Consider the following 11,104-nt stretch of genomic DNA (forward strand, 5'->3'; position numbering starts at 1 on the left):
ACCACTGGCAACAGATGATGCAGGCTGCTCTGGGTAGGGAGGGTGCAACCCACCCTATGACAGCCTGGCAGGCCCACCTTGGGCCCAAACCAGGTCCACGGAGGAGGGCATCTCGGCAGCCAGGGCACAGCTATGATTCTAGCACTGATGAGCTAGCGCCTGGTGGCTTGGTCCCAGGGTGCCCACAAGGCCCCACATGGCCCTGACCTCCATAAGCCTGCAATCCCCACGATATTCCCACCCTCTTCCCTCTGCCTAAGATCCCCCTGCTCCCTAACAGGCACTCACAGCTCCCCCTCCCCCTCCTCCCCCAGAGCCCCTGGGGGTATGTCCCTCTCTCGTGGCTCCACTGAATCTCATGTTCATTCTGGGGGTACATGGGGCTCAGAGGGTTACCACTTGTCTGCAGGACCTGTGCTCCACCTGTGCATGAGACCCCCTGCCCCAAATACCACCTCCTGCTGAGTATGGGCATCCATAGAGGAGTGAGAGAGAGAGAGGCTTTAAGCCTGATAAAACGGCTCACAGCCTCTGCCTGCGTGTGTCTGGGAAATGCAGCACCTGTTACCCTTGCAGCCTATCAGTTCCACTTTCCCTGGACCCCCAGGTGGTCATGAAGCTCCCCGATCCAGCCCCTCCTGAAGCTGAACCCAACAGTCCCCTGGCTCCCTAACTTGGTATCTGGGGCTGGAGATGGGACCTCTCAAGTTCCCAGATGATGCCTGTGGATAAAATGAAAGTTCCTGTGCCCAGGATTCTCACCTGGCACTGGTCAGCTAGCTCACTACACACGTGTGGGCAATACGTTGCTATTGACTCTGTATAAAGAGCTCCGCCCAGTGTTCTGGGCAACACGGTGGCATGGCTGCAAGGCTGCAGGAGAGCAGAGCAGAGGCTGGAGTGGTGGCAGCGCCGAGGACAGAAGCCCAGAGAACGGTTGTGTGAGACAGCTGTGCAGGCAGAGAGGCCCATAGGCAGAGACCGGCTTGCTGTGTGCAGACTCGCTCTGAGTGAATGGGATTTTAATGATTGACCTGCCACCATGGAAATACAGTTGGGTATAACCCTTTTGCCCCAAGAACATTCTCCTGTCATTTCTTTGGTCACACTGAATCCATAGTGAACTTGCCTGGGGCTGAAACCCATTGGCAAGACAGCAGCCCTGCAGCTGTGGTCCAGAAGCTGTACCTGGGGCCACAGCTGGTCAAGGTCCTGTGGACCCACCTCAGCAGGTGGGTGCGTGGCCAGCTCACCTGCACCACACGCCCCCTGCTGGCTTCTGCCTCTGTGCCCAGGCCATCTCTAGCCCCCTGGTGTGCCCGAGCCAACATGCCCAGCCGCTGGAGGTCCACAGGCTGCAAGGCCCCCAGCAGGGATGCTGCAGAGAAAATGAAGGAATGGGCAGGATTCTCACCTGGCCCTGGTCGGCCTGCCCACTGCACACGTGTGGGCAATACGTTATTACTGACTCTATAAAGAGCTCTGCCCAGGGCTCTGGGCTGCACGGCTGCAGGAGAGCAGACCACAGCGGTGCCCCCAGGGCCTGGCCAGTCCCTAGCTGGTTCTTTAACTTAATCTATATGCTGTTCTTCCTCTTCTTTCAGCCCCTAAATCAATTACAGAACTGTGTAACCAGGATGAGAGATAGACCCCCGGAGGGTAAACAAGCTTACCTGGTAAAGAATGCTGAGATCCGGATCAACAGTCACCTAAATAACCCTATTCTTAAGCCAATACTTAAAGGGAAATACGAATCACCTGTATACATCACGCCTTATGCTGCCGCCTACCCAAAAGGCCCTGTAAAGCCCTGAACCCTTAAGCGCGCCCCTCTCTGAGGCCGCCCGCGCCCCCACCTGAGCGTGTGCTCTCACATCAAACGAACTCCCCTGTGTCTTGAGCCCGTTGCACCGTCTCCTGACTCTTTCCCACGGTGACAAGGACTCACCAGCCTACACCTCAGCGGTGAATGTTTTCGCCACTTTTCCATGCCATCCAGCCTCCTAGTGTTCACACAGTCCTTTCCTCTCTCCCTTTTTTATTTCAGATCAGTGAGGAAGTGGAAGTTCTCAGAACATAAATTCACTCCATCCAGTGCTCCACAGCTCCCCAAGTCCTGGGGTGGGAGGGGGTTCCAGGGCCGGGCAGCTCAAACGGGCACTGGATGCCAGGTTGTTACGGAAAACTTGGAAAACCTGGACCGGATCACTGACGGAAGAACCAGGCGGCACTCGGAGGCCTTGGAGGGCTGAGGTTTTATTTCACACCGGCGGGCTCAGAGGGGAGTCATCTCCCAAGGTCTGCGCCCTGTGCACTAGCAAGGGAAGCAATTTATATTATCTTGGTATGTGGCATTTCGGCAGGCGCAGGGCAAGAGGAGCCCGGGGGAGGCAGGAGGGAGCCGGGGGTGCTCTGCTGACTTTGCCAATGGGGAAAAAGGCGGTTTGCTGACCTTGACGGCTGTGTTGGATGTTTTCCTTATCAAGGTGACTCCTGGCAGGGGATCCACACGGAGCCGGAGTCCGGTGACTTTCCCTCCCTCCCGGCCCTCCCCCGCCCTCTGCCACCTGCCTGCCGCTGCCGTCTGAGGCTCCTCTCGCATTAACAAGTCCCCTCCTTGCTGGCCCCTGTTTAGCCTGGTGGAGAATTCCTTCCCAATCCGAGTCAAGAGCCTCCCCGTCCGGCCGAGGCTGAGGCTTTGTCTGGAGTGCAGGGAGAGCCCTCCCCAGACGTGGCTGCCCAGCAACACGGCTACAACAGCGAACCGCACCGTGCACAGCTCCGTGGCCCACCTGGGGGGCTGGGAGGGGGCAGAGGAGGCCCACAGGGGCCGTGCTGATTCCCCTCAGGAGACCAGGTATCTGTAGGCTGCTGACAGGACAGCGTTTCAGGGCTGGCTAGGGCCCTGGCAACTCTGGAGCCGAGTGGCGGGTGCAGCCAGGCAGTGGCAGGGTCTACTCAAAGACGGGCGGCAGCCCCCCATTCCCCAGAAGTGAGGCACGGGCGCTGCTGGACAGGAGCGTGCTGCAGGTGGCGGGCTCAAGCAGCTGTGTGAAGGGGCACGGGGGCAGCTGGGGTGCAGACGGGGCGGGGCCCCCACCTCCTCCCGGCTCCTCTTTGGGACCCTGTGGCCGGCTGTGGCCCTCCCTGGCCTGGCCCTGGGAATGGTTTCACTGCCAGCACTGGGGCCAGTGAGCCCCACAGCCCCGCATGGTCAGCAGTGTCTCAGTGAAGTGGGTTCCTCTTTTCATTCTAGGCTGGTGCAATGTGAGCAGGCATGTGCTGACCGGGCAACAGCCAGGGTAGGTAAGAGAGAGGGCATGGGGCCTGAGCAGGTGGACGTGTCTGCCCCAGAAGTGGGCTGAGGGTTTGAGCTCCTGGGGGAGGGGGCACTTGGGGGCAGAGCCCCAACCTCATCTGGTCTTCCTCTGTCCTTCCACACCAGGACTTGTCCCTGGGATCCTGCTCTGCCCACCCGGGATGCCAGCTTCCCTAGGGTTACAGCCCTCCTCCCATGTTCCCTCGCTATTGGGTTTAGAGCCTTGGGGCCCTGGGCTTAGGCTGGATGGCACAGACCTTGTGGCAACAGCCAGGTTCGAGGAAAGGCCATGGGAGTGAGTGCAGTCTTGAACCCTGTGCCCCAAGGCTGGAGTACACCCTGGCCTGATTTGGCCTGGGGCATAGAAGCAGGCAGGGGGCCTCCTGGGGCTCGGCCTGGGGCAGTGAGCTGGTTCTGAGGCAGAGCAGGGCACGTGGGAGGTGATGGGTGGGTGGTCTGGTTGCCTGAGCAGCAGGACTGGCTTGACACAGCAGCTGGATCTGGGAACCCTCCCCCGTCCCCGTGCCTGGTCACAGCAGGCTCAGGCATTCTAATTCCCATGGGAAAATGGCGCATGCACGGTGTGGGTACCCCTACAACCTAGTCAGCGCAGCCCCTCAGCCTCGGGAAGCACACAGGCCCATCTGTCCCCCAACTTCACAGCCTGAAGACGAGCTACTCACAGACCTGCCGGGCCTCCTGCTCCGGCCGTGGGCACAGGAGGTCTCAAGCCCCTTCTGGCTCCAGGTTCAGAGCAGAACATTCAGGTAAATGCGCCGGGGCCAGCCCAGCCCTTCACCGGGCACCCCTGCAGCCTCAGCCACTGTGTCACCCCTGGGGGGCCACCCTTGCCTTCCCTCCCCCGCAGCAGGCTGATTGGTCAGCTCATCAGCTGGAACCTTCTGCTCTCAGCGGCCCCTCCTGGCCGCAGCACTGCGCAGCACACCCTGCCCCTTCTGCTGCCTGGGAATCCTCTGCTCCAGCCCCTCTCCCCCTGTAGCGCCTTCCCCAGCAGAGCAGAGCCGGACCTGCAGCCTCCACAGTGGGCCCCCACGGCCTGGGAGCCCCGTGACACACCCCACTGCAGAGAGCATGTGATTCTGGCTGTCCCGCCAGCCCCTTCCAGAAAGTGACGGGCCCCCTGGCTACTCTCCCACCTGGCGGGGGTGCCTCGTTGCCCAGCAGTTGGAGGCGGAGGCCACCACTGCCCCCAGGCAGGGCCCCGGGGTCAGAAGCCCGGAGGCAGGCTGGCTGGGCACATTCCAGCACCGGTCACCCTGTGGCCCCAGCAGAACTGCAGAGCCAGCCAGCGCTAGCGTTCGCTCTATGGGGCCGGAGGGCAGGGCCAAGGGCCACAGCTGTGGCCCAGAACTGAGCTGCTCAGCAGCTGGCAATGGCCGAATGCGGGGGCACTGTGGACCCCACTCTCTGTGTGGCCACATTGGTGGCCAGGGTGCTGGCAGTGCCCTGCCCCGGGGAGGCCGGGACCACGTGGATGGGCAAATCCTGGGCCAGCTGCACCCCCTGGCAGAGGAGGAGGGGGTCGCCCCACCTGCGAGGCCTGCCTTCCCTGGGATGGGCTCGGAGGAGCTGCGGCTGGCCTCGTTCTACGACTGGCCACCGACCGCCGTCGTTCAACCAGAGCTGCTGGCTGCTGCCGGCTTCTTCCACACCGGTGAGTCCTGAGGACCTGTGGCTCTGCCTTCTTCCCCCACGGCAGGGAGGGTCTGGCCTGATAAGGGGGTAGGGACCCCAGAGCCCTTCCCCACCTGCTAGTCTCTGCTAGTTAGGTGCTTCAGACTGTAACAAGTGTGCCAGGGGAGGGGCCCCAACAGCACAGGACAGCTGGAGCTGGGAGGACAGGAGGCATGTGGGTACCTGTGGGGCCCCCAGAAGTCCAGGGACAGGCTCCCAGAGGTCTCGTGGTAGGATGTGCCGATAGCAGCCACCCATCCGCAGTTTCTGCACCAGGTGAAGTTCTGTTGCCTGTGGGCCCTGAGCAGAGGCGAGAGCTGCCTGGAGGTGGAGATGAGCCGTCCCATACCCCACACTGAGATGGGGGCCTGGCAGTCTCCCCTTCCATCCATCCTGGGGAGGGAGCTCTAGGGGCAGAGGTGACAGGGTAGTTCTGTTCCCCTCTCCACACTAGGCTGGCCCCCCGCCTACCTGCCTTCCTGTGGACAAGGCACCCCTGTTACTTTCATCAGCATTCTTGTCAGTCCCCAAGTGCCCCAGGAAGACGTCCCCAGTCACCTGTGAGAAACAGTGTGAGGAGGAAGGGAGTGGACAGGCCAGTGGGAGCCCCCAGGGTGTAGGAGCGACTCCAGAGAGCCCCTGCCCTGTAAGGAAAGACCACCTGGGAGCCCCCCACCCCTGTCCCAGCCTTGGGAGACACCCCTGAGCACCTTGTCTCCACGCCAGGCCGGCAGGACCAGGTGAGGTGTTTCTTCTGCTGCGGAGGTCTGCAGAGCTGGGAGCGAGGGGATGAGCCCTGGACTGAGCATGCCAGGTGGTTCCCCAGGTAAGGGCTCAGTCCCAGCTGGTGTCAGGCTCGGGGTTGGGGGACCCTTGTGCTGTTTCTTCCTTGCTGCTCAACAGAGGCCAAAACAGCCTTCCCAGCAAGTGCCCGGCCCTCCCAGGGGTCCCAGGTGCCCACAGCGGGGGACTGTCGGGGACTCTGGAGCAGCAGGCTCGACCCCAGCCAGAGGGGCTCCCCGGGGTTGGAGCTTGGCAGTGGGGGGCCCACTGCCCATGCAGCATCTGAGCTTCCTTCAGGTGTGAGTTCCTGCTCCAAACAAAAGGAAGGGAGTTTGTCTGCAGAGTCCGGGAGGCCTGTGGCCACCTGCTCCACTCCTGGGTGAGTCCTGCCTCTGCTCAGGGCTGGGGCGCGGAGACCCCCCCTGGCCCTGCTCCTCCATCTACTCAGGGAACCAATGTCCCCTGGCTCCTTCCAGGACCAATCAGAGGAACCGGAGGATGCAGCCAGCACCTCGCCTTCAGGTGAGCCACAGCGCACGGCCCGGACTCAGCTCCCTTGGGCAGCTGCAGCCTGCTCTGTGGCAGGGGCTTGGTGTCCCCCCGCTGGACAGCGGGGACGTGAAGGCCACTTGGCCGGGGGTGAGGTGCGGCACAGGCTTGCTCCCTGGGGGCTGCGCAGGCACTCTGGGTGTGGAAGGCTGCAGGTGAGGCCAAAGCAGCACCCAGCTACCAGGTGGGCGCAACCAATCAGGCAGCACGGTGGGAGAGCGAAGGCTGTGCAGGAGGGGCCTCCGCCTGGGTGGCCGCCGGCCACAGCCGTAGTCACGAGCCCACAGACAGAGCTGAGCTCTGCCCTCACACTGGTGCCCGGGGCCTGTGGGACAGGAAGGCCTGGGGGCGCTTCTGTCTGACTCTAGCAAGTGGCTTTCGCTCTCTGAGCCTCGGTGCCCTGAGCTGTGAAATGGGGATGGTGCCAACCCCGTTTGGGATTAGATGGGGGGTGTCCACGTGACCCTCCGCAACAGTACCTGGCACCTGGTGGCGCTCCACCCGTGTACCTCTGTCTTTCCCGGGTGGCAGCCCCTCTGAACAAAGGCTCAGGAACACAGCGCACTCCTTCACTGCACCTTGGCGGAACACAGCCCCACTTGGACGGTGACAGAGCAGCCGCGATGGCCACAAAGGCCCCTTGTGTTGAGGTGGCCCTGGTGGTCAGCCGCAGTGGCGGGCTGCCTGCCTCTCTCCGAAGACCCTGAGGCCCTGCCCCTTGCCCCGCTTCACAGGTGCCAGGGATGGCCTGCGTGCAGCCACTGCCCAGAGGTGTTGGGCCGTGCTCCAAATGGGCTTCGCCCGAGCCGGGTGTGGTAGCAGCTGCCGTACAGAACAGCCAGGCGGGCCAGACAGGGAGCCTGTGGGGCAGCTGGCAGCAGCCCCACTGCAGGAACACGGCCGCTGCTCCCTGGGCCCTGCCCGCCCCCTCCTCCTCTCCCTGCTCACCCCTTCCAACACTGCCCTCTCTCGCTACCCCCACGGCGATGGCACTCAGTGTCCCTGCCCAGGGGGCTGGTCGGCACAGCGCCCTGCAGAGGAGTCGGTCTGGGGGCCCTCACCGGCTGTGGGAGGCAGCGCGAGGAGCTGCGCTGGTGCTGGGCCTGCCTGAGGCCGGCCGCCTCTGGGTGCAGCCTCACTTTCCCTGGGGGACTGAGCCTCAAGTGTCTTCCTCACTGCCCACAGCTCCTGTCCACCCATGTCCAGAGCTGCCCACAGCTGGCAGACAGACCCGGCTGGAAGGTGCCAGGGAGCCAGGTGAGGGCGGGGCCCACCTGGGGGTGGGGCTGGCTCTCCTGCCCCTGGAGTAGGAGGGGAGGATTCTGGGGTGGGGCTGGTTGATGTCCCAATCTGGCCCAGCCTGCCTGCCACGGGCGGGAGGGCAAGGACAACATGGAGGTCAGGGTGTGGGGATGGAGTCACAGGCCTGCCCGCTTGGAGGAACCAGGTGGAATCCAGGCCCCAAAGGTGCCCCTGGGTCCTCGAGCCCCCGGAGCCCAGGATGCAGAGGAGCAGCTGCAGCACCTGCGGGAGGAGCGGACCTGCAAGGTGTGCCTGGACCGGGCCGTGCGCGTGGTTTTTGTGCCCTGCGGCCACATGGTCTGCACCGAGTGTGCGCCCGCCCTGCAGCTGTGCCCCGTCTGCAGGGCCCCCATCCGCAGCTGCGTGCGCACCTTCCTGTCCTGAGCCAGGTGAGCGTCCAGAGGCAGGCAGAACCCCATGTGGGCCTCGGCGGCGTCACTGCCCAGGCGACCCTGTCTTTTGCGATCCTGACACTGGGGCCCGCTCAGCGGCATTTCTTTCTTCCTTCACTGCCCTGGCCCTGACAGATGTTGCTAACCACCCCCATTATCTTGATGCCTAGAGACTCTTAGTCCTCAGCAAAGCACCCTGGGTGGCCGTCAGCTTGGGCACATCAAAGCCCACCTGCCAGACTCATCTGTCTCCACTTCCGTAGTGGGGAGCAGAGGGTTATGCCCCCTGTCCAGCTGGGCGTACAGAGCTGCAGCATGCCGAGGGCAGGGCGGCTTTGGAAGCCTGCGGGGGGGGGGGGGAGGGGGGACACCACGCCCCTTAAGAGGCAGGGCCCGGGCCTGCCTAGCAGGGACCTGGATGGGAATCTTAACCCAGAGCCAAAGCCTAGTGGGAGTGCATGCCGGGTGCGGGGCCACGTGAGCCCTCGATGCCACAAAATGGGGACCAGGGCCTTCTTAGGGTTTTCTCAAAGGCTACTGTGCCCTGAGGTCTCCTTGAGAGGGGGTAGAAGTGGTAGGGAAGGGCACTCCCTGGGGGCTGAGGGTTCCGATTGGAAGAGGACTGGGAGCTGCTGACTCACCCCTCGGTCCCCGCTGCAGGTGCTGCGGACGCTCCCTGAGGGGGGTGGGGGTGACCAGTTTGGATGCTTTCCAAGATTCACAATAAAGTGGTGGGTTTCCTCCGATGGTGCTCAGCAACCTCTGTTCCAAAACTTCCGGCCCCCTCCCAGCCCCCTCCCGGCCACCCTGCCCCAGGGGCTCAGCTCTGCCGGCCCCTCCTCACCAGCAGGGCCGCTGCTCAGGCCTCCCCCAGGTGCCTCCTCTGCTCCAGGGCCCCCCTTCCCCCTCCTGCCCCGCCCCTTGCCCTTAGCTTTGCAGCACTTCAAGGGCTTCTGGAGTCACCTAGGTTAAAGCCCCTTTAGAGATGAGCATGTGATTCCCAGCCAGCTCCTGCCTCTCAGGAAAGCTGGCACACAGGCAGGCTCCTTTTTGTTGACCGCTTGCAGCTGCCTTGGGGAGGCTGTAGACTATTTGACCCAAACCCCTTTTCAGGAACAGTGTCACCAGCTCATCCTAATTGCAAGGCAGCGCCTTGCCCTGTGGGCACAGCACCTAGGGAAGGTGAGGTCTGCCAGGGTGGGGTGTCAGGGGCTTACACTGAGCTTTGCCGTTAGATCACAGGTTAGATCACACTTTCCCATCTCACAGTCCCCGTGCCCAGCCCCCCACCTCAGTGGTGCAAGCAACCTTGGGGGATCTGGTGGCCCCAGGGCGGGGCTTCTGAGAGGACAGCCCAGGCCCACTGCAGGAGCAGCATGCAACATGACTGCAGTGTGGCTGCACAGAGAGTGTGGCTTCCTTTTGCATCTTTTTCTTTTTTTAGAAAAAGGAAACTACAAACTCTTTTGAGGTTGCAGCCATCCCTGGCCTGGTGCTGGCCTTGCCACACAGGCTGGTGTCCAGTCACTTGACCTGAGACAGGGAGGCCGCAGCCCTCTCTTGGAGACACCTCACCATCTTCAGTGGTCACTAAGGACCAGGACCTACTTATGCAGGACTGTGGGGAGTGAGCAGGGGTCAGAGGGCCCCTGAGAAGCAGCTCCCAGCTGGGCAGTCAGTGGTCAGCAGAGGCAGCTGTGCCCTCTTCACTTGGAGAGCTTGAAATGCAAACAGGACAAAATTCAAGAAGGGGGGCACCTTCCTGGCCTTTGGCAAAGGGGTCAGGGACAAGGGGCTGGGCTCTGGAAGGCCTGGCCAAGACCTGGGGAGGATGGAGGTCTCCAGAGAAGGACCACAAGCCACCTCTTCTGACCCCAAATTCCAGGGTTACATATGGGGCAGGGCCCAGCACCCCACCCCAGGCCCAGGGTGCCCAGGACTGTGGGCACTGCTTTTCAAGAGGGAAGTTGTCTGATCTTCTAAAGATAGGACACCCCAAATTCCTGCCCAGGTGAGATCACCCCCCGAGGACTTCCATATTGCCCTCCTGGGAGGTGGCCACCCCGTGCCCCCTCAGACCCTGGCTCAAAACCTGCTTAGGCCCAACTGCTGGGTATAGACCTCCAGGGGGTGGGGGCCAAGCCCCAGAGCCAGTATGGAGCAGATCTCAGAGAAGTGGGGGTGGATGGACAGACGGATGAAAGGCAGATGGACAGGCAGATGCGTGGTGAGGCCTCTTGAAGGAAAGGAGCCTGTGGCCGTGCTAACCTGCTTGCGGGCCCAGATGGGCACGGGCTCTGCTAGCCACACCTGCAAGTGCGCCTGCTTGAACAAGAGGCTGGAGGCGTCTCACTGATGTGGCAGAGAGGGAACGGGTCAAATCCATGAAGGAAATCAAGACCCAAATAAACAAGACCCGAACAATGAAAGAGGTGGCAGAATGGGCAACACTGCCAGCCATAGACGCTCCGGTGGTGACGGCAGAGGCTGGAACACCCCGAGGGCTTGGCCCTGGTCCTCGCCAAAGGCCAGCACTGTGAGTGACCCCAGAAGGGTTTCCAAGGATGCTGTCACTCTTGCCAGGGGGTGTGGCCTGGGCCACTGAGCGGGGACTGACAGCTGGCACCTGGGGGGTGCACCATGAGCCGCATGGCCCCCACCATGCCCACCAACGTCACCCACCCTTGTGTCTGCCAGCTAGCAGGTGAGGCTGAAGCATTTTGGAACAGGGCTGCCTCCTGTCCTGAAGTGTTTTAACATAAGCCGCACACGAAGCCCCTTGTGTTCCCTCCCAGCCAGCTGTGGTCTGGGCGATGGATCGGGGCCACGCAGTACAAGGGCTGGAGGCCACTGGGGGCTGGTCTGGGAGTGAGCCTGGTCTGAGTGTGGGATGCCACTTGGCCACGTGGGCCACCCACCCCACGGTCGCCAGACTCCTGGGAACGGAGGCTCTGAGGTCCCAGCCCCTGCCCACCCCAGCTCTGTCCTTCCCACAGGACCACGTCAGAGCTGGGGGCCGTCAGGGCCCTTGAGGACACAAGTGTTGGCATTGCGTGTTGAGGGA

The 11,104-nt window shown here is 62.6% G+C and overlaps 1 protein-coding gene across 3 annotated transcripts; it reads left to right on the plus strand.

Moving 5' to 3' along the window:
* Positions 1-2,843: 2,843 nt before the first annotated feature.
* Positions 2,844-8,786, plus strand: BIRC7 (baculoviral IAP repeat containing 7). 3 transcript variants are annotated; one of them, XM_057503152.1, is made up of 9 exons: positions 2,844-3,302; positions 3,983-4,086; positions 4,851-4,994; positions 5,741-5,840; positions 6,095-6,176; positions 6,274-6,319; positions 7,532-7,603; positions 7,794-8,037; positions 8,701-8,786. In XM_057503152.1, the coding sequence occupies exons 1-8, from the start codon at positions 3,211-3,213 to the stop codon at positions 8,030-8,032; spliced, it is 879 nt and encodes a 292-aa protein (XP_057359135.1). In that variant the 5' UTR covers positions 2,844-3,210; the 3' UTR covers positions 8,033-8,037; positions 8,701-8,786. The 3 variants fall into 3 exon arrangements, with proteins under 3 accessions (XP_057359135.1, XP_036757639.2, XP_036757641.2); XM_036901744.2 differs by lacking the exons at positions 2,844-3,302; positions 3,983-4,086 and having other exon boundaries at positions 4,300-4,994; XM_036901746.2 differs by lacking the exons at positions 2,844-3,302; positions 3,983-4,086 and having other exon boundaries at positions 4,303-4,994; positions 7,833-8,037.
* The last annotated feature ends 2,318 nt before the right edge of the window (positions 8,787-11,104 follow it).

This window comes from Manis pentadactyla, chromosome 5 (assembly GCF_030020395.1).
Source record: "Manis pentadactyla isolate mManPen7 chromosome 5, mManPen7.hap1, whole genome shotgun sequence".
NCBI lineage: Eukaryota > Metazoa > Chordata > Mammalia > Pholidota > Manidae > Manis > Manis pentadactyla.

Bases quoted from the DNA above. Each gene is read 5' to 3' on its own strand.
- BIRC7 (XM_036901744.2), top strand. From the start codon at position 4,646: ATGGGGCCGGAGGGCAGGGCCAAGGGCCACAGCTGTGGCCCAGAACTG. The intron at 5,841-6,094 runs GTAAGGGCTCAG...AGCTTCCTTCAG, and splicing joins CATGCCAGGTGGTTCCCCAG to GTGTGAGTTCCTGCTCCAAA. The intron at 6,320-7,531 runs GTGAGCCACAGC...CACTGCCCACAG, and splicing joins AGCCAGCACCTCGCCTTCAG to CTCCTGTCCACCCATGTCCA.